The sequence below is a fragment of the Doryrhamphus excisus genome, chromosome 21 (assembly GCF_030265055.1).
Source record: "Doryrhamphus excisus isolate RoL2022-K1 chromosome 21, RoL_Dexc_1.0, whole genome shotgun sequence".
NCBI classification, from domain to species: Eukaryota; Metazoa; Chordata; class Actinopteri; order Syngnathiformes; family Syngnathidae; genus Doryrhamphus; species Doryrhamphus excisus.
In genome coordinates this window covers 1,696,515-1,724,270 of record NC_080486.1, presented here as the reverse complement: position 1 = coordinate 1,724,270, position 27,756 = coordinate 1,696,515, and the positions used below count along the sequence as shown (strand labels likewise).

The 27,756-nt window shown below is 41.4% G+C and overlaps 1 protein-coding gene across 3 annotated transcripts in view; it reads left to right on the top strand.

The window, feature by feature from the left end:
* The first annotated feature begins 3,581 nt into the window (after positions 1–3,581).
* LOC131108745 (matrix metalloproteinase-16-like) overlaps positions 3,582–27,756 on the top strand; it is a 43,283-nt gene continuing 19,108 nt past the window's right edge. Inside the window, exons 1-6 of one of the 3 annotated variants that reach the window (XM_058060003.1) lie at positions 3,583–3,838; positions 3,911–4,013; positions 14,573–14,721; positions 16,054–16,068; positions 16,388–16,510; positions 20,089–20,393. In XM_058060003.1, the coding sequence (XP_057915986.1) occupies positions 3,936–4,013; positions 14,573–14,721; positions 16,054–16,068; positions 16,388–16,510; positions 20,089–20,393 (670 nt within the window). In that variant the 5' untranslated portion in view covers positions 3,583–3,838; positions 3,911–3,935. Of the gene's footprint in view, positions 4,014–14,572; positions 14,722–16,053; positions 16,069–16,387; positions 16,511–20,088; positions 20,394–27,756 lie in introns of all 3 variants that reach the window. The other 2 variants (XM_058060001.1, XM_058060002.1) reach the window with 2 other exon arrangements.

Sequence of the window (27,756 nt, the reverse complement as noted above, 5' to 3'; positions counted from 1 at the left end):
ATGAATGCTGAGAAGTAGTTTTCCACCTCATTGAAAATGAACACATGTGGCTAAGAGTGGTCATCTCCCATCCTGGTGGTTGCTGGTTCGATCCTCACGCGGTGAATAGTGAATAGAAAATTCACCTGAAGTGGTCTAGTTCTAGAAGTCATAGAAAGTTATATACTGTAAATAGTACAAAATAAACTTTGGTTCCTGTCAGTGGCGTCATTAGGCCTATTTTAGGGGGACTTCAGCCCCCTAAAATGTTCTTGAGTCCCCCTCAATAATTTGATATTTTTTATTGATTTAAAAAAAGAATAAAAAAATAAATAAACTTTGGTTTCTGTCAGTGGCGTCATTAGGCCTATTTCAGGGGGACTTCAGCCCCCTAAAATGTTCTTGAGTCCCCCTAAATAATTTGATATTTTTATAGATTTTTTAATATATTTTTATTGATTTTTTTTTTAAAAATTACAAAAAAAATAAACTTTGGTTCCTGTCAGTGGCGTCATTAGGCCTATTTTATGGGGACTTCAGCCCCGAAAATGTTCTTGAACCCCCCAAAATAATTTGATATTTTTTATTGATTTTTTTTTATTGATTAAAAAAAAATTACAAAAAAATCTCTGACAAAGTTTATATAATAGGGCAAAAGCAGGCTAATAAGCAAGTCAATAAGCAGGCTAATACTAGCCTACTTGTAGTAGTAATAATCAGAAGAAGAATAATGATGACAGTAATAATAATAGGCAAATAAATAATATAATAATGATTATTATATAATTGATCACTGTCCACTGGACAGAATGGTTGCAGAGCTTTCTTGTTCCTTATTTGTTTTTTGGATTTTTGGGATTTTTTTTTTAAATGTCTACTACATTCATTCATATCCTGTGCATCTCCAGGGGGCCAAGCCCCCCCCCTGTCCTCAGAACCTAGTGACGCCCCTGCTTCCTGTAGAAGTACACTTCCTGAGATATTCTAACCAGTTTCAGATCGCCCCATTTGCATTCATCAGCGACCAATAAAAGTATGATTTCTATAAAATATAAGGTCTACTGTGTAGTGTAAAAATAAAACAGCCTGTATTGCAGGGTAACTGAGGCATGCATGTGACAGCCCACATTGACCCTGAGTCATAAGACAAGCTGTTGGGAGGTCGCTCGATGCCCAGCGTGTGTTTGTGCATTGCCATGGCTTGCATCATCTCTTTTTTTTCTGTATGTTTAGTTCATGAACGCATCCTCCAATGTGAGGGTTAGTGTCCACTTTTGTATTATATATCTTGCATGCTTTTGGGACATGCTGTGTCAAATCTCTGTGGCAATTTAATGCAGATAAGAATGACTTTTATTTTTAAATAGGGGTCAATTTAGTTTTTCAAGGGGGAGGGCGGCAGAAGAGCAGTAAAGAAGTAATCATCCAGTTAATACCACCACAGCGTGGACATATTGTTAGAGCTGATTGGCTCGGTTAAGACATCCGTCTGCCTTATTTTTCCTCTCACAAGTTGGACAAACAAACTGTTTGGCGGCTCCGAGTCAGGCTAAAGGAGTCAGAGAGTTGGCCGACAGTGCCAAAGGACCCGGTTCCGGGTTCACTTTGAACCATCACAGATCACTGAAGCGGGCTGCACGGTGGACGAGCGGTTAGTGCACAGACCCGACAAATGCTGCAAGAATTCCCACGGACACACTCCAACTCCTTATAGAAGTTTTTTCCAGGAAAGTGGAGGTGATCAAGCAGTCAAAGTCTAAAAAATGAAAACATAATGAAGTAATATGCAGTCTGTGGGCAGTGATGGCGACCATGAAGTTATTTTTACACCGGAATGACCCATTTCTGCTGTTGGTGTCCAAAGTTTAAACCAACTGATGACAGGGACACTGCACGGCGCCGCGGCTCGCTTTAATAGAGCAGTTTTTTGTCCAAAGGTCCTGGAAGGAAATACAGTTCCTCAGTGTCAGGGAACCAGATGCGTTTCTGTGCTGCTCAGTTGGTTCGGTCTTCTGTTCTGTTGGGTCTGATGATGGGATGTACGCATATTAAACAGGGCGGGGAATACCGCTACTGCACACCATGTAGCCTTGGATGTTTCTGTCTGAAATAGTGGAATTAAATCTCCAATTTGACACAACAGAGACTGGGTGTAATCCTGCCAAATCTCCATGTATTAACTCGGTTCAAATTTCAAAAGCAACATTAATTAATCTGAAATCCATGCTCCTTTTTTGTCAGATGCAAGTACAAGCACGGTGAAGGCAGTTCGACACATCGCCGGACTCCCATCCTTTTTTTTTTCCCCTCCTTATTCCTCCAAACGGAGACAGACGGGAGACTTAGTTTCTCGCCGCCAGGAGCCCCAGGAGGTCTGACCAGGAGCAGATGCAGCAGTTATGAGACGGAGTCATGTTTGGAGAGGCTTTGACAGTCTTGGCAAAGCTCCTTGCCGGTGGGTGGACCAGTTGGAACGGGCCAGAACCTTTCCAAAAGGGTATTCAAGATTATTGAGTGTGAGAGGAAATCATTAAGGAGAACGAGAAGGAAGACACGGAACACAGAGAGGATGAGAGAAGGCAAATCAACAGAAGAAGAAACAAAGTAGGACATTACTCCATTTTATTTATTCACTCCTTAGTGCAATAAAGTCAAGTCTTTCTTTAGTCACATATAAATGCAAATGAGCGTTGTGATGTCTGTAAAGCCCACAGATGTTTCCTGGAATAAAACTGGCATGCATAAAGATGCCGTTTTGTAGGCCGGATCGTAAAAAGAGTAGAATGATGCATATATTGTCAGATGGGGGTTTCACTCTAAACTATAAACGCTCTGCCTAAGACGGCACGTGTGCGCCGTTAATACGTTTTACTGCCTTTCAACATCAAACGTGTAGACTAAATGTTTGGATTCTAGCATGTTGTAGGAATCAGAGTAGGGTTAGGCAGACACTTAAAGCAACAGGGAAATCATTGGAAGACATCATCGCTCAGGAGGTTATTTCACCTCTCGAGCATGCTTCCTGGAATGGAGATGTAACCACCATATAAACCCAAATATGAGATGACATCTTCCTCAAGTCTTCCTTGAGCACCCAGGAGTCCGGGTGGAGCTAATGGAACCCTGCAACTGTCTCTAATTACCTGGGACAGGTAGTGTCAGTAATGTAATTTCAGTTTAAGTGAATGTAGTTCAGAATTGCTTGATTTAAAAAGAGCCCATCATTACCCTCTAGTGGACATATGGGGGATTGCAACAAACACAATTGAAACGGTACTAAAGACTCCCAAATTAACTGCTTTTTATTGTTTAATAGAAAAAAGATATGAAGAATAATTCTATGTTTTCTCATATTTTGTTGTAGTTTTTGTAGTAGTATAAACACATGACAAATGAATTGTATATTTTTGTTATTGTAACTAAACAGACTATTATTATAGAGTCACCGTATATACAGTATATAAGTAAAATACTATTTTATGTAGTATTTATGTGTTATTTGTTTATTTTGACGTTTAACACAATTTGGATGTTGAGATGGGGAGGAGCGGATGTGGGGCGGGGCGCATGCGCAGTGGCTCCGAAGCACAATTGAAAACGAGCAGCTATGCCGCGGGAGGCAGAATATCGTCCGGAGGCTGGGAGCGACAGCCGAGGCACCGGAGGACGGACCCGGGGACGGCGGCACCGGGGGGCGGCTGGCAGACGTTAGCAGCTTACCTTCCCCTCAACCTCTCAACCCGACATCGATCTGGCACTGGGGGGGTTTTGGACCACACATAGTCGCTTCCGGAGCGACGCCGCCGTAATAATGTTGCTGCTCGCCGTCTGAGGATTTATGCCTCCCGGTTCTTTCTTTGTGAGTGAAACTTGAAGCCAGACGATAAGCGACAGCAGCGGCGCTCACTATGGTTTTGTTGGCGGTCCGCAGCAGGAGATGTCTGGATCGCTGCTGGATGGGGACGCTGTGCCTTCAGTTGTTGCTGTGGATTTTATGTGCCGTGAACGGAGAGGAGCAGCCGTTCAGCGTGGAGGTAAGAAGAAATCACCCCCGTGTCAAGAAACGACGCTGTTCCTGCAAGGAAATGTCTAAAACGGCAACTTTTGCCTGCTTCCAGGTCTATTTAACACTTGGGTCATTGTGTTGGCTCAAACAATGGACTCTTTGTGAGATGGACCATCCTGTTCTCCACTTCTGAGCCGCATAATTGACATTATTGTGCACCCAAAAGCACTTTCTGACCTTAGGGGCTGATCTCCTCACACTGGAAAATGCAATTTTTTCCTTTTCAAAAATACATGTGACCGCTCATCCTAAGCTGAGAAAGCATCACAACATACCATAGCATCAATCAGAAAAACACAATTGATGGTTGCATATCTTTGCCTTTCAAATCAGCAGAAAAAACAGCACATTTGTTCAGTCACAAGTGTTGGAATGCAAAACTAAAGCACCTTTTCAACGATTATTCACGATTATTTTCTAACTCGATTAATTTGAAGCTTATTATGATTAATGGAGTCATCTGTTTGGCCCGAGAGGGACCAAATCATTAAGAACCACACAATTAATTCAATGCAAATATTGTTGATTAGTTGGATAATCGATTAATATGAATTAATCGATTAATTGTTGCAGTTTGACTATAGATACCAACATTTAAGAGGCTAGAATCAGAGGATAGTTAATTTTTTTATTAAAAAGGATTAATCAAAAACCAAGATAGTTAACTGAAAAATCAATCAATCGCCGATTAATTGTTCCCGTTCTAAATTCATTACCAGCACAAAACTTACATGTTAAAATATCCAAAATATGAGATTGACATTCCCCATTTGTTTATTTGATGAACTGAAATGCAACAGTGTTTAATGGCCTTCTAATGAGTGTAAGCTGCACAATAGCATTGCAGTAACACACCAAGGGAGGGGGGGTCAGGAGTGAGTGTTTTCAGTGCACTTTTACCAGACATGACCTCGCGAGAGTCACATCCCATGGGCGAGGATGCTTCCAAACCGAGCTGTTAATCAGATGTGCGGCTTTAATGGCTCGCAAAAAGCCTCTCCTGCTCTCCGTGCCAATAAATTAACACCGGATCCCCATTAAAAAAAGAATCGATGCACTATTTATATTGTCTGCTTTCATTTCTCCAAAGTTTCAGTATGGCTGAATTACTGCCGTACTCGCAGGGCTTTATTTAATCAGGGATGCATCAGTCTTTTTACAAATCAGGCTTGGCTGCGTCCACACGAGTTCACATGGATTTCTGGCATGTCTGCTGAGGCTCATTGAAGTCGTGCATCAACATATCCACATGATTTGCAAGTTTGGCATGCCACTGTGGTCTCTGCTGAGAGGCAGACGTGAGATTTGGTCCAGATGCTGCAGGTTATCCACTTAAACGCTTACAATACATAAAGAAGAAGAAGTACACCCCACCCCCTGACACCATCCCCCAAAATCTGCACTGCTTCCTGTCCGAGTCAGAGCTCAGTCGACACTAATTCTCCCAGACAGAGTTACGCTATGTTTATGGTTTCTCTCTTAGATAGAAACAAGGACGTAAATAAAAGTGGCTCCTGGTTTTTTTTCTGACCAATCCAATCTTTGCTTTCTTTATTTGTCTTTTAGACACAATGCTACAATTGGGAGCTTTTTACAATTACTAGGGATTTGTGCAGCCATTTAGACAGACATACATTCCCATATAAGGGTCTTTCACTTTCGCTTTCCTACCTCAAGCTGAAAGTTTCTGGGTCGATCATCCTTCCTTTCAACCTGAAGGTTGCTGGTTCAATCCTCCATCCTCCACGGACATGCCAAAGTATCCTTCACCAAGATTCTGAACCCACAAAAAGATCAGAGGGTCGAACCAGCAACTTTCAATTTGACAGAGAATTGAACCCGAGCTGCTGGTTCCATCCTCCTATCCATATTCCATCGAACCGGCAACCATCAAGTTGATAGAGAATTAAAACCAAGTCGAAGAGTCATCTTCCCAATTGTAGAGTTGCTGGTTCTATCCTCTGTCCTCCCATGACCTGTGTCGAAGTATCCTTCTCCAAGATACCGAACCCCAAGTACCATTGAAGAATGAACCAGCAACTTTGAAGTTGACAGAGGATTAAACCCAAGCTGCTGGTTCCATCCTCCTATACATATTCCATCGAACTAGCAACCATCAGGTTGATAGAGGATTGAAACCAAGTTGACGAGTCATCTTCCCAACTGTATAGTTGCTGGTTCTATCCCCTGTCATCCCATGACTGTGTTGAAGTATCCTTCTCCAAGATGCTGAACCCCAAGTAACATCGAAAGAATGAACCAGCAACCTTCAGGTTCATGTAGAATTGAACCCAAGCTGCTGGTTCCATCCTCTTATCCATATTCCATCGAACCAGCAACCATCAAGTTGATAGAGGATTGAAACCAAGTTGAAGAGTCATCTTCCATATTCCCAACTGTAGAGTTGCTGGTTCTATCCCCTGTCCTCCCATGACCCGTGTCAAAGTATCCTTCTCCAAGACACCAAACCCCCAGTGACATCGGAAGAATGAACCAGCAACTTTCAAGTTGACGGAGGATTGAATCCAAGTTGAAAAGTGCTGCTTCGAGCCACCGTCTTCCCAACTGTAGAGTTGCTGGTTCTATCCTCTGTCCTCCCATGACCCGTGTCAAAGTATCCCTCTCCAAGATACCGAACCCACAGTAACATGGGAAGAATGAACCAGCAACCTTCAGGTTGACGGGGGATTGAACCCACGCTGACGGCTGCTGGTTTGACATATGTCGGATCTGTGACAGAAGCAAGTTCATTTGTATTTGATTCCGCGTTTCGTGTTTTCTTTTCATGTTTTGTCACATGCGTCACGGCTAATTATGCAAATTAGACAATGTTGTCATGTAGCCGCCGCCTCAACCCATCACGACCGATATATTCCAGTCCCGTGGGAAGCACCGATGTAGTCAGTTGAGTGTCACTCAAATGTGTTTCCCTCATAAGAATATTTCTTATGAAAATGTATTATATCGGGGAATATGTATCATCCAAACATCTTCAGTATGTTCTATAGAGATATGATATGAAAGCATCTTACAGCTACCATATGGGTGACTAATGGTGCTGTGACGCTGCTTTGGAAAGATGCTGTGTTTGTCTCGCAGTCTACAATACACCTCGGGTTATGGCAGGTATTAATGGCACAGAAAGAGCGGGTATCTCTCCCACATAACAAGTATGGTTTGATGGCCTGGGCCGAGCTGAGCCTGCACTGTAATTGCTGGTCACTGAGAACGCGTAACCTTTCCGCTTGGTTGACTTCCTGGATTTGATCGGTCGTGCTACCATTGCCTTTGTTCTCCTGCAATATTCCTCTTTTTTTGTATTTCTACAGAAAGCAGAGCCTGTTGTTGCCTGATAAAATAGTCATTAATACTTGCTACACGTCACTCCAGCAGTATAGATCCGCCATGCTTTGCTCAACATTTTCTGAAAGCTACTTGGCTTTTGTTCAGCCTTCCAAAGGCCGTCCCTGAAATAAAGTTATTACATTGGCATACTCTTATCTCTTTGGGAGTTTTACTGTGTGCTTGACGACAATTCGACGGCAAAGATTAACAGTTGCATGTTCGGCCACGCAATGCCAAATTTCTCAGGAAGTCGATACTTGGGATGGGCTTATGGAACATCTCCATGGAGAATTTAAATGCTTGTTGCAACAGTTGGCATCATCAAGACGCCGAGTAACATCGCTCGGAAGAAAAATTGTATAAAATGCGCCATTCAGTCATTCAAGGCGTCCTTCAGATTGTCAGGAAGCATCTTTGTGTGCACTTGTTAACAGCGACGGGGAGGCAGTTGTCATTGTTCACAGCACAATGACAATAGAAATCTGCTCATATACGCCGCGTATGTATTTCCTAAGAAAATATCACAGCTATAAGAAAATGGAAGGATTAGGCTACTTAATGTTTTTAACAACGTTACATGGAAAACCTTTGTGTTTGTGTTCAAAAACCCAACCTCTGATGTCATTTATTGCATCTTGTCTTCTCAGAGCCTAAGCATGCATCACGTCTATTTTACACACATAGGCACCAGGCGTCTTGCTCCGTTTCACACTCCATGTTTTGCACCACGACGAGCGTTCCCGCTAGAGACACGGCAAAGTTGCATGCGCAGGCAAAACGCATGGCAAGGGGAGGAGTTGCCGCGGTGCAATGTCATCTGTTAACACGCCCCTTTGGCGAGATGGATGGATGACTGAATGATACCTGCTGTGGCTTGGATAGGACGAAAGCATGCAATCTTGACCTTAATGAAAAGTGGCCTGATACGGAGTCTATTAGTACACTTTATGTATTTATTTCTAAACAGAAATATATGAAAAATGAGGCAACGTTGTGTGTATTCCTGACACGCTTACACTCGCAGTGACATGCAAACATTGGAGATGTGTTTATTTATTAACAGTGCTTCTGATGGATTCATTAATCTGCAGCGATTCTTTTGTTTGTGAATATATCCTCAATTAATCCGATTTCTGTGGCCTTTAACACCGATACTAGTCATATTTACCCCCCCGCCCAAAAAAGACCAATTTGAAAATAAGTATTTTTTCTCCTGGGACGCCTCTTGTTAGCTTTAGTGTTTTTGTTCCGGCTCCATATCAACACAGATTGTTCCTCCGAGACTCGTGCTGCGGTCACAGTTTACCGAGCAGGTACATTTTTAACGCACCTGACACCCGAAACACGAGCCGGTGGCACCAGGGTGTCTCGCATGCGAGGGTGTCCATCACCGCGTTGTCTGCACATGTACTTTAGTTACATTTGTACCGACGGTGCAAATTCTGAGCCTAACCCCCAAAAGGCTACGCTCTCAAAAGGTAGCGTTGTGATCAGTATGTAGGATCAGACTGTGACATTTCTGGGTGACATTTTTGTGACATTTTGTCCAAATGGGGCCACTGAGGTATGCGTGGCGTGCTCTACATTTGTGTATGTCAGAGAGGGGGGGCCGGGCTTTTACAGTGTCCAGCGTGCGTCGCTTCACAAAGTTAAACTGGGTTTTGTTAGAAGTCACGCTGGCTCTGTGGAGTCTTATGCAGATTTCAGTGGGAGCAGTTAGATTCACTGTTGATGTGTGGGTTTGGGGTCACCGGTGTGGGCAGGAAGGCCGTGGTTTCCTTGACAACCCTGGCACACTTACCAGCGGTTGCTGGTGTGATGAATAATTTAGAGTGGTCAGATCTGGCAGGCTTTGCTCGTGGGCCTTGGATTGTGTTCCGATAGGTCACCTGCTCGGAGAGCTCCAGCCGTCCTGGTGTTGAACAAATCCTGCCGGGAAGATCGGAGACTTAAAGCAAGTAGACGTGATGACAGCAAGGAGTCCGCAATCTACGATCTCTATGCCGGAGCTTATTTTTCACATCATTCCCGACTTTCCTGACATGGTACCTTCCGTCCCCGCAAGTAAATTGAGAGTCCTGTAAAAATGGCTATTTTTGAGCCTGGGCTTCCTGTCCGTCTCCCGCCAAACCCTGGCTAGCTCAGAGGTGCCCAAACTTACTACAGCGAGAGCCATGTATTACAAATGAAAGGATGCAAGGGGTACTTTGATATTTTTTTTATTGAAGTACAAACTGCATCCCAGCTTTGTGATAAAGGGAAAAAGCCTATTATTATTATCAACTTCAATCTGTGCTCCTTTAAAAAAAAAAAATTCTCTTTGCATTTTCCAATTTTTTTGTCATAAAATTATGACTTTTTCTTGTAAGATCACAACTTTTTTCTCTTACTATTTTGACATGACTTTTGTAAAATTACTGCTGATTTTTCCATTTTTTATATTATTTTGTAGAATTATATATTTTTTAATATGCCTTTAGGGTATTAATAACTAAGGAAATTAAAAATAAATCCAAGGATATTGAAAATGGAAAAAAATATCCATCAAATACCAAAATAGCTGTCAATTAATTATTGATTATTAATCATTTTCCAATGCATGAATGAATTTTAAAGTTTATTTACCATTTTAAAGCCCCTTTTTTTAATCTGTCATGTCCTTAACTCTCCTAAACAATTCCTACACATCGGAGCCGCAGTCAAACATCCCTAGCTTGTCCCCGCTTGATCCATCGGAAGTGGCAACATCAACAGCCGCCACGTGCCGCAAGTGTGTTGCCATGCCAACCGGGCTCCCCGACACTCATCTCATCCATAATGGAGTAATTCCATCGCCTCACACGTTGGCCTTTTGATGGCACCCGCCGTCTAATTAGGCCACCTTCTGCTTGTCAGGTAGACGTCTGAGTCGGGGAGGGAGAGCGGGTTGGTCCGGGGACACGAACGATGCGAGTTCACGTCAGCTCTCGTCCTTTGTGACGCATCTGGAGGGGACGTAGCGTCTGTCACTGCCGTCTTTTGCTCTTCCTTTCAACTGAACTTTTCTATTCCTGCTACTGCGATGACCCAAAGTGGTTGGAGAATTTGCAAGACACCAAGTGCCTCGATAATGACTGTGCTGTTGTCTGTAACTGTTCCTTGTAAAACCACGAGCTATTTTTTCTTATTGTGTAACACCGGAGGAGGGAAAAACACAGCGTGGAAATAAATGCAGAGGAGTAAAGGCGAGGCTGAACTCTTCTTAAATTGTGAATTCTGCTTCTCAGTGGAGTGAACTCAAGTGTGGAGAACCCAGAAATAGGCACTGATGCAATTCAGACCTTTTAGGCTTCAGCTGCTTCTGCTTTCGCTCTTTCTTACTGTAAAAAGTGAAAGGGGAATTCTTCACTCGTACTTTGACTCTGCTCTTTCCGGAAGCCGTGAAACAGGCCCGTGCCATGTCTGTAGGTGGGCTTCCCTGCAACATATAATATAGTCAGGTGGGACTTGCATATCATTTAGTAAAGTGGGCTAGTGGTTGGTTTTTGGTGACACCTAGTGGCCGCAATAATGCATTGAGTTGTGCTTGTCATGCAGTTGGGTACTTAAACTAAACGATACAGAGAATACCGGACTCTTTCGGCAAAATAGTGTAAGTATTACACAAATGTGCCCGTCGCTGCATGGATATAAGGCCATGAAACATTGTTGGAGGTTTTAATAGCGGGCTTTTAACCGTTACATGCATTAACTAGCTGCCTTATTGTAGCTGTTTTTAAACGTTTAGAACACTCAGAAAACCAAAAGACGTCTCACTTAAGGATTGTGGATGATGACCAAAATTTTAAAAAGTACAGTTTTCCTTTTTTTAATCACTTTCCTGACCTATACATGTTGTATTCCGGTGTTAAATGATGCCAAAGTGTCACATAATGCAGGTTTTGCTAACGCCGAGTTCTACTGAAGTTAATGCAATCCGGACTACAGATTGCTGCAGTCCTCGGGAGCACCCAGGAGTGTGACCAATCACAGTGGAGTGGGCGTACCCAGAGGAGTAAATGGAAGTCCATGAAAATACTGCAGAATCTGGAAGATCTAGAAAGCTTTGTGTGCGGTTATTGTGTGTAGCTGCTCTATAGGAGTCCACAACTCCATACAAAGCAACGGTAATGGGGATAATGCGTTGGATTTGGGGGCGGGGCTAAGGTGAGCCAAGCCTACAGAACTCTTGTTAATGTTTGATGGGCATGTGAAGAGTAGCAATCATGCTATCTAGCTCTCAGCAAGGAATAAATACGCGTTTTTACTACGTTGTGAACAGGGCTACTTTTTAATTTTGTTTATTTCTGCATCACAGTTGTTAGAAATCCAGTTGTTTTTTAAACTGAAGTAAAATGATCAGGCAGCGTCGAGGGATCGCAGCAGAAGCAACCATCAGGCTTCCTTCCATAGAACATCTCATTAACAATTCATGGAGCTTTTCCTCTCAACTCTTATCCAACACTCATTGATCCACACCGAGCGAGGATGTTAGTCCTGTTCACCGCTTGTCTTTGTAGTTGGGAACGCCGGCCGTTGGCTCCGTGAGGTCGTTGTAATGCGGCGCATGGAGCAAAGTTGCCATCCCCTCTCATTATTATTACAACAGCACCGAGCTCTATTGAACCCCCCCGTTCCGCCCGTTCCGCCCGTCTATGCTTACAAGCTCCTGTAACACCGTTTGTGTAGCGAAGGCGCAGAGGAATTTGTGTTTCATTGAATTAAGGAGTCTGTCCAGCTTGGAGGGATCCTCGCATCGGCACGGAGGGAAGGAATCAATGAACGCACGGACAACAGAGGGAGGATTAAAAAAGGAACTGAAAGAAATAACGAGGGGGAAAGATGGCGATAAAGGCCGGAAGAAGCAGAGACCTTGGACCCGATTAAGCCAAAACATCTTTGGAATTGACCCTTGATTATTAGCAGAGGTTGGCCTTCCATTAAAACGCTGGCGGATGGCCACGCCCGCTAAAGGGAAGAGCCGGAATTAGAAGCACACGTCCATTTTGGCACAACTACATTTATTCTACTGCTGCCTGGACAATTTATGTCCTTTGGTATCCTGCAAACTCCGGTCACTAAGTTTCATGTTTTCCGAGGAGTTGCTGCATCCGAAGCCACGTTCCCACCGAACAGTGAAGGAGACTTCAGTGGGAATTTGCCATAACACATTTTGCTGGACGATAATTGTCCTACAAATTATTGCCGATAAGCAATATTATCGTCGGGGACTGTTTTTTTAATTGTAATATATGTAATAATATAGTATAATATAGAGTATTTAGCCCTTTAAGCGGAAGTAATGATGATCTCCAGTGGATCTGAAATTTTGATTGATTTATTAATTATTGTGACATGCCTAGTATCCTGCAACGGCGACAGCAGACGCCCCTGTCCCGCCTTCGAAGTTCCACCCCCTTTCTGGATCGTTGCACTTTGAAATGAACCAACACGATTAGACACGATGACACAACCAGCCCAGTATTTTTGGATTGATTGACGCTCAGTGACCCCCACCACTATCACCCTGTAATTGACTGACTGATACGGATTCTATTTCAAAATGGGGGGGGGGGCAGCCTTGTGATGTATTTTTTATTTGGCCTTTTTTTTTTTCTTCTCATGCATCAGAAGTTTCTTCACCGGGCCTGTGGTCAAAAAGAGCCAAAAGTGGCTGCCATTTTGAAAGACGAGACTTGAGGGAAGAACAGATTACAGGACAAGAAAAGGCAAAGTGTGTATTAGAGGTCAAACTAGTGGTGTTATAAAGTTATATTTATATTCTTGCAGTATATTGAGCAAAAGGCACTATCAGGACTTTACATGGTATTGGCAAGAATTACCAGTACATAATATTGTTAATATTGATCCATCAGGTCAGGATTCCTTGGCCGTAGGTGATATTACGCTATTTGACTTCATAACGTTAGCTGGCTAGTACTGCTGGTCGCTTCTAACCATTATCATAATCATAATATTACTGAAATATGTAATATTGCAAGTGTAGCTTGTAAAATTCTGACTTTTTTTCTTGTTGAAATATGACTTTTTTTTCTTTTTATTCTGGTAAAATTACTGCGGTATTTTCCATTTTTGCTGTTTTTTTTTTTTTTTCAAATATTTCAAGTCATAATTATGACTTTATTCCCATAATATTAACTTTATTCTCATCACATTTTCTCTAACCTAATTTTTCAAACATGCCAACTTTGTTATTTTTTTATTTTAGAGAAATTATGGCATATTTTTTAAATATGTTTTTATGTATTCTACCCAAATGTCATATGTGTCGTGCCGTGTGTGCTCATGTTTCTCCCCAAAAGTTTTCCAGAATGAAGGCAAAGTGTGGAAATTTGCGGCCTGTTTGTGCTTCCCATCTCCATACTTCAAAATATAGAATTTATTGTCTCTTTTTATGGGTTGCTTTCACGAAAACAGACGTCGGACGCTCTGTTTACCGTTTTGATGATGAGGAAAACAGAGCGTCTGGGACGAGCCAAATCCCTAAAGCTCTTCCGTGGGAAAGCCCAGCCGACCCCCCCCTTCATCCAGGCTTGTCCCGAGATCTGAGCCGTGATTCCCTTTGGCAGGATTTTATAGGGGACACTGAGAGCTCTATTACAGCAAATCCTTTTTCCGACAAGCCAAACAACACCATAAAAGATTGCATTCTGCTTTATGAACATAGAAATACTGTACATGAAACATGTTTTTTTATCTCTGCTGCCATATATTAATAATAAAAATAATACATTTGGATGGGGGATGTACAGGATCTTGACTATTATTCACAGCAAATCTGAGTCTGTGACAGTGTAGTAGGTTCAGTTTGTGTGATCGACTGCCAGCTCACTCGTAAAACCGAACAGAGGAAGTAGTATAGAAAAGTGCACGGATGATACCACAGTTCCATTTTTTGGGGGTGCAATCCACAACATTGTTTCCGACAAATGCTGTTTCTGCTTCGGTATGCTAAAGCAGAGCAAAGATAGTAATCGGCTGATTCAAGACGTTGCCATTTCGCAGCACAAGCGCGATAACAAACATTGAACTCTCTGCATGTGAGCAAATAAGCCTGTTTCGCAACGGCCGGTCTATTAGCCTCTGACCGGAAAACCTGATGTGTAACCCCCCCCCCCTTCTCTTGTGTTTCTTCGCCCACAGGCATGGCTCCAAAGGTATGGCTACCTCCCCCCTGCAGACCCCAGAATGTCAGTGCTGCGTTCTGCCCGAGTCATGCAGTCTGCTATTGCTGCCATGCAGCGCCGCTACGGCCTCAATGTTACAGGGACTCTGGACAGCAGCACCATAGAGTGAGTGGCGTATGAAATATGCTTATGAAATATGCTTATGAAATACCCCGCAAATAACACACCGTGCATTTCTGCCAAGGCACCCACACAAAGGTCGACTATTTTAAATGTGTGCGTATTAAATGGATGCATTGTATGTGTATTTCAGGCGCACCAAATGAGCTGCATGACTAATTTGCTAATTAGTTGACTGACAATATCGCTGTCCTAATTATCAACGCTGATGACAAAAATACCACGTTTCTTAATCCACACAGATATCTCATTATAGTTGCACATTACTTACAGAACCATAGTCGCCGAGCCACTTGGAGAGGCAATTTGCCAAATTTGCAAAAATCTAACTTCATAAGACATTTAAAAAAAACAATAATAACAGCAAAAAAGGAAAAATCAGCGGTAATTTTACAAACATAAAGTAAAAATATTATGAAAAAAGTCACAGTTTTATGAGGAAAAAAAAATGTCATTTTATTAGCATAGAGTTGAAATATTAATAAAGAAAAAAAACACATAATTTTAATAACTTGTAATATGAAAAACAAACCAAGCAAAATTTGGTTGGTGGAAAAATATTCTGGGAATAAAGTCAAATTATTATAGGAATAAAATTAAAAACTATTTACGAGGAAAGTTGAATTATTAAAGGAAAAATTAGAAACAAAACTAAAAGTTGTACTTTGGAAAATGTGGTGAAAATATTATGGGAATAAAGTCAAAATATTACAGGAATAAAATTAAAAACATTTACGAGAAAAATTTAATTATTAAAGGAAAAATTAGAAACAAAACAAAAAGTTGTACTCTTTTGGAAAATGAGGTGAAAATATTCTGGGAATAAAGTTAACATGAAGTGAATAAAGTCATAAAACTACAAAAAGAAAATGTATAAAAATGAAGGACAAAGCTGAAATATTAGGGAAAAAAAGAGCAACATTGATCCTAATAACAGGAATAACACTGAAATCACAAATTTGAAATGTAGAACAGCAATATTGGAATAAAGGCTAAAGAAAAAAGGAAATATCCTCTTCAGAGTAAAATCGGCCATTTAGACGGCGACATCGATCCTTGACACTTTCTAAGATGGCTTTCTACCTGCTCGTAACCAAAACAGTGTTCAGTGACATTTGTCCCCGTCAACGCTGAAATGCCATCCGTGCTCCGAATGGCGATGAGCTTGATTTGGCCGCTGAACCGTAACGCGGTAACGTGTTGGCCCGGCCGCGAGAGAGCTAGCTAGATAGCCGGCACCGTGGACGTGTGATGTGATGAGCTAACGATGTGCCTGTTTTTCTATCCCCCCCCCCCCCACTGCTTCCCTCCATGCAGCAATAACACGCTAAGGTGAGGTGCCCTTTCAGTGGAATATTAATATCATTTCAATAATGCATACTTGTCTGGTGTGGTCACCATGATGTTGTGGACTCATGCTGGGGGTGTCATCTCTGTTACGCATGAAGATGCGTCGTTTTGGGGATGGGCATAATGACCTTTTAGTTAATTAACTGAGCAAAGTGGACCAACTTTGGTCAAATCCTGCTTTTTGTACCTCTTCCTGTTTTCGTTTTTGTACAGTATTACCTGTATTGTGGTGTCCTGTCTATCAATTTCTATAAAACTGATTTTTTTTTGTTAATATTGTTTTGTAATATTAATCCCGCAGGTGGATGAAGAAGCCCCGATGTGGCGTTCCTGACCAGATGGCAGGTGTAACCAAATTCAACGTCAGGAAACGGCGGTACGCCCTCACGGGACAAAAGTGGCAACACAAACATATCACTTACAGGTGAGTTCTTTTGAACGCTCCTTCCATCAAAGTACAGAATAGACGCTTTATCTTTTGAAACTTGTTGTGCTGCTCCTCGCGTCGGCGGCACCAAAGAGCATGTGATGGGAAGAGATAAGTCAACTTCCAGGCGGAAGGTAGAAAACACGGAGGTCACTGGAAGTTCAGTGTTGCTCTAAGCTGAGATTTACTTTCAGGTTACTAGACCACCGTTTGTAAAATCTCTTCTGGCTCTAATGTGGCTTAGTCTCTGGCTTTGTGTTTTATGGGACAATCCTTAATAGTTGGACTGTTTGCTTTGAGGATGAATGCGTGGGGACTATTAGATTAGACATGCCGCTGTTTTGCAGCTGAAGTGCTCAGGCTGCTGCTTTCTGCGTTTCTCATCTGACGGAATTACACCAGGGATTTTAGTCGGGGATATCACGAGACCTTGGTTACGTTGAATGGTCAGTCAAGGGGGCCAGGGGGCGGCTGTCCCACCCATCGCTGCATGCATGTACATGACTTCATCTGCATGACACCCGGACATTGACCAAGTGTACCGGGGATTTACCAGCTCTTCTTAAACCACAGTTGGAATTTTACAATATAATAACATCATAATGTTGGGGAAAAGGACATTTTTTAAGTTGAAATATTAATGTCATAATATTATATATAGGATAATATTTTTTATTTTTTATTTTTTATTTTTTATTTTTTATTTTTTATTTTTTATTTTTTATTTTTTATTTTTTATTTTTTATTTTTTATTTTTTATTTTTTATTTTTTATTTTTTATTTTTTATTTTTTATTTTTTATTTTTTATTTTTTATTTTTTATTTTTTATTTTTTATTTTTTATATATGAAAAATAAACCAATAAAGTTGTTATTTTTTGAATATGAACAATTGAAAACATCCAAATGGAAACAAAAAGTCACATTATTAAGATTGTAACATAAGCAATACACAAAACAAAGTTGTAATTTATCAAAAGGAAAAAAGTTATAATATGGGAATAAAGTCAAAATATTCCATCCATCCATCAGTTTTCTATGCCGCTTATCTTCAGTACGACTGCAGGTGCCTATCCCAGCTGTCTTCCATTACACCCTGAACTGGTCGCCAGTCAATAAGTCTAAATATTATGGGACTAAAATAAAATTTATGAAGAAAGTTAAAATTTTCGGGGGCAAAATCTGCAAAAATGGGCAAAAAAGGGCAGTTTTTGCCCTGAAATATACAATATTTATATGTAACTTCTCAGCATATTGAGTAATATATGGCAAAAGTGCATCCTTTCATTTTTCACTTCCTGGAAAAAGTTTGGACACCCCCGTAGTAAACTTTAGCAGCTGGTACGCCGCCAGAAGTCAAAACATTTGTGTAGGTTCACAGCCTTTGACAATGGGAACACGGAAAAATATCATGGTGTTCCGATGGAAGCGGAGCTGAAGGGTACACAGTAAATCTCAGCTTGGGTCTTTGTCATGTCGTGTTTGTCACTTGGAGAAGAATGAAGATCATTTTGAAAAAAAGTGATTTGATCTTAAAACCCGAATTAATGATATTTTGAATCACAGCAGGGGGCACTAAGAAACGGAACAGAAGGTCATGGTGCAGTAGATATTTTATTTATTATCTTTCATTAGCTAAAGTGGATCTAACATTCTGTCGGATCAATAGGACAGACCTGTTGATCAATAAAGGCAGGTAATAAATGCAATGACACGTTCCCGCAACTGAATCCTTCACGTCCTTCCAAGCGTTCCAATCTTCTTCATTCCAGCTTTGGTCACATGGTCCCCCCCGTTAAAATATCCATCTTTCTTCATCAAATTCGTTAAATAATCATCAGAAAACAAAGGCGGCATTTGGAAAGGCATAATTAATGCACGGGCACCCAGCGTGCGCTCCTTTCCGCATTGCCGCATACAGTCGGTGCTGTTGGGAGGCCCTAATTAGCTTTGGCATCCCTACTGTTTTTCCCTGCGTGCACGTGCTATTATAGCGTAGCACTCGCATCCACAGTAATTATCACCTCGCAACATGGAGTTCAATCATTGATATGGCCTCGGAGAAGGTTTGAATTCTTTCATTCGTCAATTTGGAGCTGTTCCCCGTGTGTGTGTGTGTGTGTTTTGCACTTTAATCAATGTTTGCCCTTGAAATAGGATGCGCATACGCTTACGGGATCAGCTCAAGCAACTACCTGTCCTCACAGCAAAAGTTCACTTTCTTTGGAATCATCTACAATCCTTATGGGAGACAGGGACGGGCATCTTTGTCATTTCTGTGCATTCTAAAGAAAAAAAAATATTTTAAAAAATGCTGTAAAGAGGAGGCTAAGAATGCACGTAATGGGACGCACCTATTGCGGTTATAACCTTCTGAAAAATAGCTTGTAACGGAATAATTATGTTATTTTTATTTATTCATTCATTTTCTACCGCTTATCCTCACGAGGGTCGCAAGGGTGCTGGAGCCTATCCCAGCTGTCTTCGGACACTCTGGACTGGTTGCCAGCCAATCACAGGGCACATATAGACAAACAACCATTCACACTCACATTCATACCTATGGACAATTTGGAGTCGCTAATTAACCTAGCATGTTTTTGGAATGTGGGAAGATGCATGCAAAACTCCACGCGGAGATGGCCAAGGGTGGAATTGAACCCTGGTCTCCTAGCTGTGAGGTCTGCGCGTTTACCACTCGTCCACCGTTCCGCCCATTATTTTTATTTATAAAATATTATTCCACGTTAAATTAAATTATGACTTTTTCTTCTTATATTAAACTTTTTTCTCTTCATTTTTGGACTTTTTAAAAATAAAATTACAGCTGATTTTTTTTCCATGTTTGCAAAAAAAGCCGCCCTAAATGCACTACCGGCAGCACTCATGCACTCCAGTGATAAAACAGTAAAGCGAATATTTTGAGTGGAAGTCCTGATGGAATGCGTTAAATACTTTTAACAACAAATTCGAGATGCGGTTTTTGCGTCCACATTTCTGCTTGCCTATCGTTTATTTCGCCGCATTATGACATTTTTAACTGCCGTGGTCTTTCAATAAGGTTTACAAACACTCAATGTCGATGCGGAGATGAAGCGGCTGTGTAATGTCAAAAGTGATGTTTGCGGCAAGCTTTGCAGATTTCACAGCCCGCAATTTTTCATGTTTTACCGCCCATGTAATCTCTGCCTGCGCCGCTACTTTAAAAAAAAAAAAAAACCTCAGCTCCATCAGAAGGCACACGTGCAGCGGTTGGTTGATGCAGATGTTCTCCTATGCGGCAACAAAACCTAAATTTAAGACCACCGGATATTTTCAGAGCAAATAAATCCAAGAGACGTTTTCCCCGCCATGACCAAGCAGACTCAGCGGGCTGTTGATAATCCTTAATTAGAAAGTAGCAAGAAAACCGTCCAATCCTCTCCACACCTGCAACGTATCACGACTGCCCTCGCTCACGAACGACTCCATTGAGTTGTGGAAGCGAGTCGCAATAAGCGCGGGAAACGGCAGCGTGCAGGATGAGCTTATTTTCCACGGTTCGATGACTACTTTGCATGTGTGGTATCTCCGCAGCATAAAGAACGTGACACCCAAAGTCGGCGCCGAGGAGACCCACGATGCCATCAGACGAGCCTTCGACGTGTGGCAAAACGTGACGCCGCTGCGCTTCGAGGCCGTGCCCTACAGCGAACTGGAGCGCACCAAGAAGGACGTGGACATCACCATCATCTTCGCCTCCGGTTTCCACGGTGACAGCTCCCCGTTTGACGGTGAAGGCGGATTCCTGGCGCACGCCTACTTCCCGGGGCCGGGCATCGGAGGAGACACACACTTTGACTCGGACGAGCCGTGGACACTCGGCAACCCCAACCATGATGGTAAGCACTGACTCGGGTTAGTTACTTTGACTTGTGTATTTTTGGGAATCAGGCTTCTTGGGGCGATGAAAGCCGGAATAGCTCAACAGATTCCAAAGGGACCCTTCCAGTGGTCCACAGAGGCAACTCATGAGTCCAAACAACGACACAGATTACCGAACAGGAAGCACGGCGGAAAAGACGGAGACAAATGAGATTTAAAAGACTAGACGAGAAAGCAGAAGGGAAGGATAACAGGAGAGTGGCGGTGTGTCTCCAAACAAATATTGGAGCCTGAAGAGCTCACAGGAGAGATAGGCGGTAAGGGAAGCAGTATTGCAAGAAGTAAAGAAAATATTTGAAGAGGAAATGGGCGAGAGCGCAGGAGATGTGTGGGAGCTGCCGAGCACAATGCCAATGAAGGAGAAGCGAGGAAGTTTCTGTCGAAAACACAATCCTGATCTTTCAAGGCTCGGGTAACAACGATATTTCGTGGGTTTGATGGATGTGGCTCAAATTCCTCCTTCAAGTTGAGTAACAATGGCAGACATGATAATAATCCTGTTTGGCCTTGTGGTCCACTCCGAGAACGGAAAGCTGTTTACGTAAATGTGCAGGTAAAGACATCAATTGCGCCTTCGTGTGCTGCCTGCGAGGAAATGGAGGCATCCGTCATTGACGGTTGCGATTCGGTGTCTTCAACTCAACATGCAGATACTCCGTCTACTTCAGTGTAACATCATGAAACACACACAAGATGCCGGTACACAGCGACGCACTTCCGATTTCCACCTTGCGGCGGCGAGTTCTTTTTTAAATTCCCCGTAAAACCACCGCCGATACTCTTCACCATGCCTGGTACCTGCTTGTACTTTGATCAGGTCAAAATACATCCACAAAGTATTCTTTTCACTTGTATTTTACAGTTGAGCTGTCACCATTCAAAACTCCATAAAGGAAATTGTTAATTTAGCATGGCTACAACCATTGTCTACACGATCGATTAACACCCGTCTTTTGAAAACGACCGTATTACTTAAGTTTATATTATTGACGACTTTTTCACCTCAAGGCGTAGTATCTGATGAACATTTATTTGTTTTTAGTTTTACCCGTTTATTGCGTTCTGGGTACATTTTTAAATTGGATGCCCAAGTGCTTTGGGAGTTTTGAATTGACTTCCCAACAACATTCATTTAGAAACGCTGCTTTGATTTAATGAAGCTTCAATGTTTGTTTTGAATGGAATTCAGTTTGTGGGTGGTTTTGTAGAGCGCATTGGACTGTGTGAGAAATTTCAAGTCAGTCCGACTCCGGGGTCAAATATGTCTTCTGTGCAAAGATATATTAGGGAGCTGATATTGGCATAAAATCTGATGTTTTTTTCTACCAATAATGATATGACATCCATCCATCTTCTGCCATTTATTACTAGGATTACCGGGATGATATGACATATGAAATTGTAATTGCAATCTACGATGATAAATGATAATGGTATCGGAAATGAAATGCTGGATAATATCGGGATATGGGATATTGGTAAGAAAGCCAATATGGCGTCTTTCATTCCCTGCACCTTACCGAAGGGTAAAAACATCTCGTGCTGGAAATTGTTTTATTTTAGTTTCCACACTCCACAAACACGCCAGTGATGAGGTCCTGTCCGTTAAGCTGCCAGAGTCAGTCGTACCTAATCCCTCGCAGCGCTTAGGCGAAGGATCAGTTGTCGCAGCGGCCGCCGTTGGCCGCATCGCACCGTGGATGTTGCACTTGTTGTTTTGGATGATGACGCCACAGATGAACACTGGAGAATTAATCCCCTGTCTGCATGGAGATAAGCATCCACGCAGCTCAGCATCTCGCATCGCCGCTTCGTGTTCACACGCACGGTTTTGACTGCACTTTCACCCGGCAACGCCGGCACGTGCGCGGCGAGGATTACTCAAAAGTAGCATTCAGCGACGAGGTCATTTGCATGGCACGCTGTAGAATGGGCTTCCTATTAGGATTAGTTAGCGGCCTTTTCAGAGCGGTGGAGTGTAATTAGCTTTTAGCAGCTCAAGGATAAAGTCAGAAAATATCTGCAATTGCAAAGGGGAACAAATGGACATTCTCAGTGTCATTTCTTTGTAAATATGAGAGCATGCTAAGCGTTTTTATGAATAAATTGAGAGTCTAAAGTGCTGGACATTCTGTGTTCAAGGATCCTTGTATTCTTCCAGGAAAAAACTGGAACACTGGAATAAAACGTCCGACTTGAAGAGACATTAGACCTTTTTTTAAAATTTCCCCATGGCACTTTCTAAAAGTAACAGCTAACAAGAGTAAGGTCAGACAAACAAAACTAAAAACATTTGTCATTTTTACAAAATTAATTTAGGAAATTTGAATATTATAGGAAAAAATCCAAATATTATGGGAATAAATTAGAATATTATAAAGAAGATTTCTCAGGATTACAGACATTTTTTAAAATTTGTTTTTTAAGTTAGAATATAATAATAATTGCGAATAAAATACAAATATTATGGGAATAATTTTTTATATATTTTATATAGATATTTTTTTATTTTTATAATAATTATTTGAGAAGAATGTTTAAATTATTGGAAAATGTATTTCAGAACACAGCAAAAATGGGGGGGAGAGGAAGGAATAATACTAGGAATGATACTAATAATAGCTAATAATAACTAATAATACATCACAGAGCAGCGATGTAGTTTTTTTTTTCCTTTAAATACCAAAGCGGCCCTTGCATCCTTTCATTTTTCACCATGTTTGGACACTGCATTATGGACGCTTATTATAGACTCTCCCTCCAACTGTTGATGCCTTTAAGCGAAGAACGGCAAGAAACTGCCTTTTCATTCTCCTTTTATTCTCATGTTATATTAACGCTCATATCCTCTCACTGTCGGTGATTATCATGTTGAGAAAACATATTATAGCCAAAGAAGATTGTTAGGAGGTGGACGATAGGACAGTATCTCCATTGACAGTCGGACATCCTGGCAAAACAAGAGGAGCGATGGTGCAACTCCCACAGCCGCACAGCTTTCCGAGTGTGCTTGCTGTGATCCATCAATACATGAAAGACATATCATAAAGGCGTCATAGGATGAGACGGGCACGAGTCGCAGTCCTGAGAATAACAATATGAAGTATGGCGGTGGAACAACAAAGCCAATATATTTGGAAGGCTTGTCCACGGGATAACAAGAAGAAAACTCGGGGATGGCTCGGTTGTTTTTGGATCCGGGGGTATTGGATCTTGACATGCTACAACCACTTAGGCTGATAGCGGACACTTTTCTATTTCTGCACAGTTGTGTTTGCAAACAAGCAAGCAGCCATACTGGCCTTATCCTAAGGTCATCTTGTTGGACTGAAGCTGGGAAAAAAATGGAAAAATCAAAGTGATGCAGGCTGGAAAAGATAAAACACGTCCAATTTTCACTGGAAGTCATACTCAAGCTGATTGGATTTTGCAGGAAAACAAAGTTGGCAGCAGAAAATAAATCAATCACTGGCTCGCAGTTCCTGAAAAGACAACTACAGTCTTATAAATTCTTAATTCTTAAATTCTTACTTCTTTATGATGTACGCTTTCCCCAAATATCAAACAAAAAGCTTAGCAATTTTAACACAGCTTTGACAGTGTAGAAAATGGAAATATTTCCACGTTTTGAGAATAGAAAACCTTCTAAATGCAGTTTTTAACATTATTAGAGCCCTCTAGACATACAAACACACACATTTTTTTTTACATATGCCTGTTTTTTTATTATTATTTTTTTTACTAATAATAGAACTTGGTGATGACGTTAAAATGAGAAATTCTGGATTGCTGTACCGTAATTTCCTGATGTCACACTTTTTAAAAATAATTTCTCTGGCCTGTCATCACATGACAACGCCAACAACAATCACAAGAGGGCGTTGTCGGGTAGGGACACAAACGATGAAGAATTTGATGGATTCAGTGATGTGGATTGAGATCGAGAGCTCGGTGAACTTGCTTACCGGCAACTTTCTCTTTGCACTCGCTTATTCGGCCTCCCAGGTATGTTCTTTATGGTCCTGTGGAGCTGAATAACGTTAGCGTGTTGTGTTGACATAGCGGAAATCTAGACTATAACTTAATAAGTTATAGTCCGGTGTGACTTGTATGTATATTTTCCTCTACATGATGCATTTTTCCGACTGATGCAACTTAACATATAGACTGGAAAACTAGTTAGTTAGATGGATGGAATTATTGTTCCTTTTTGCAGAAACAAAGGAAAACTTTATTGTCGAAAAGTTGCACATATTTCTGCATGTTTTGTTAAAACTATATGTGCCAAAAACATCATCAGCAGGGATTGAAGACAGAAAGCATTTGTTAAAAGTGATATCAGCCACTAAATATCCCAATCCTGACGTTAATTTATCACTTAATAAATTGCGCCATTGGATACAAGTGTCGGCATATACCACAGTAGATAAAGCTTTTATTGCACTCTTTTATTGCGTGTGAAATGATCTTCGCAGGTTATGCATCAATTTCCAATTATGAATGTCACTTTCAAGGAGAACGCAGGCGTTTTTGCTTTGCCATTCACACGCTTGGAAGGAAATCATGGGGAAAGGGAAGCGGAGACGTCAGCGCGTGTTCCTGCCCACCAGGCTGCCACTAGAAATAGACGGCCACCTACTGACTGCGGCATCAACTTCCACACGGGCGACGGAGCTCTCTTCCGCCCACGCACACGCACACACACACACACACACACACACACAAATCAGGCAGAGCTGCCAACGCTTCCCAATCCTGGGGAAGACTCTCAGAAATTGCCGCGTACGACATCCCGGCTGAGCTCCCAAATCTCCCAGATTGTGATGTTGTTTGTGTATCTCAAATACTGTTTTTGCTTGGACGTCTGTCAGACCTCCATGAGGAGGTGTCCGCCCCTTCTAGTCCTGACAAGATTGGAAGTGTCAACAATCCTATGATATGAATTTATGTTATTTATTCCTTCCAAAAGGAAATAATGTAACTTCAATTCCAGTATTAATCATGTATGGCGGTTAGTCGCTTCCAACTGTTAAAAGTGAATTAAAAAAATTTAATATTTTCATAGTTGGTGACTAGAAAACGAGCTTTGTGACCTTCCAAATATGCTTTTCAACATTATTAGAGCCCTCTAGACATGAAATAGCACCCCTATATTCACCTCTATATTCTTATTACCCAATATAGTAGACATCATAAGAGAAAATAAGACATTTAAGACATAATATACACTCGCATGTTAGCATTGGGAGACTTCCTGGACAGTACTTCCTGTTGTTGAGACTGTTGTCTCTCTAGTGTAACATTACTGACACCTAGTGACCATTGTAGAATACTACCCATCATCGCAACATGTCTTCTGAATGCCTTATATTTGTATTTTACTTTATTTAGAAATTTTTATGCCTTTTATGCTATGATTTTGAGGAAATATAAAACATTTGCTTAGACTCTGACTAATAGGTCATATATGATTTATTGATGAATATATTTTCGAAAGCCATGCTAAAGTGAAGCAGCAAAAATCAAAGTGATTGCTGTAATTCGTCGTGTCAACCATTAATATTATTAAAAAATCAATTTCTAAACTGAATAATTATACTTTTACAAACATAAAGTGATGGAAAATAATTCTACAATCTGCAAAATGTATAGGGTGCTTTGTTTGTACGCCCGGTCGCAAACGGACGAGTACCTTGCACGAAAACCCAGACAAAATATGGGTTAAAATGTTTAACGAAAACCGAACCATAAAAGAACCGTTTGTGTACGGCCATTTTGGAATATTAGAATAAAACAGTCATATTAGAATAAAGTCGTTGCCAGGCTGTCGCTGCTCGTTTGCCTGAAATTCAGCATGACTTTCAGAAGTGCGCTGACTTTCCAGTCTCGGTGACGGAAGAAAAATACTTTCCGAGCGTTTTGCAGCCTAATTGAAAATGATGTGTACAGACTATCGCTTATAAACGGAGTTTTCACCAGCATTATTATGGTTTGGGGTTTCCAAGGACACATTTAGGGACATTTTTTTTTTTGTTGAAAGCCCATGCGCCTGGAAATGCATTATTAATGATGAATGATCACAATATAAATGTACACCAATCCCCTGTCTTACTCACAGGTGCAGCACAGAGATAAACATGACAAGAATAAAGGATGTCCTTTCCCTGGCAGCATTAATTATATTCTCTCTGCTGGTTTATTTACCTCAAGTCCACGGGAGCGGCTGATATTCCAATCCTTGGCAATATTCCAAAGTCAGAATCTCACTCAGTAGCAGTTTGTGTAAATAGATAATTACTAGAGTGCAGAGTACACACGGTATGTTGCCTGTGGTTTGCTCTCGGAAAAGAATTTAGTAGCAAAGGTGCATCAAAAAAAAAAAAAAAAAAAAAAAAAACTCAGCACAATTTGGCTCTTTTGTTTCACTCACTTGTCACCGCTGGACAGAAAATGATGTTTGACAGAGCAGAATAATGACGTTTAATGGTGCATGGTGTGTCATTACAACACCAGATATTACCGTACTTGGTCGACGCGCTAAAACGTACTGCATTGTTTTTAATATTTTAACTTTAATTTTTAATTTCAACTTTCTTTTTGAATTTACATTTCACATTTTCAGTGTATTCTCATAACATGTGAGAAAAAAGGAGAGAACAAGAGGAAGGGGGAAGAGACTGGCAAAAAAAATAAGCACACTTTACAAAAGAAGAACTTGAAGACTTGCACCAGGGGAAAAGGAAATGGTGCAGGTGTACCAGCGCAGGCCGGCAACCTATTATATTTATTTATCAAAAATATGTATTATATTTCTAATTCTATTTTTAGAAAGTGCCGTGAGCCGATAAAAAAACAGCCGCGGGCAGCAAATGGCCCCTGGGTCACACTCTGGCATCGCTGAACAGAAAGTATTTTCTTTTAAAGTCTCCTTTAAAAAATATTCCGAGGTGCCATGACAGGCTGAAGGAAGCTCCATCCGTTGGTTAGAGCTCTATCTGCTCACAACTTCCCTTTTTTCCTCTTCCCCATTTTGGGGATTTCAGGCAATGTTAGGAAGTGTGTAACACGATACAACAGTCTTATTGACTTTCCGCGTATCCTTTAGTTGGACGCCGTTACGTGAAGGCGAAGCACTAAGTGTTCTGTCGTATAGCTTCACTATCATGGTGGAAACAGCTTTCTCTAGTATTTCCAGAAAACAACACTGGAAATGCAATTACCGGCCGCCATCTTGGTGAGCATGTGGCTACTATGTGGCCACGGCTAGATGCAAACTACAACATCTAGAACAATTACCATTACCTGACACAGAAGTGGGTT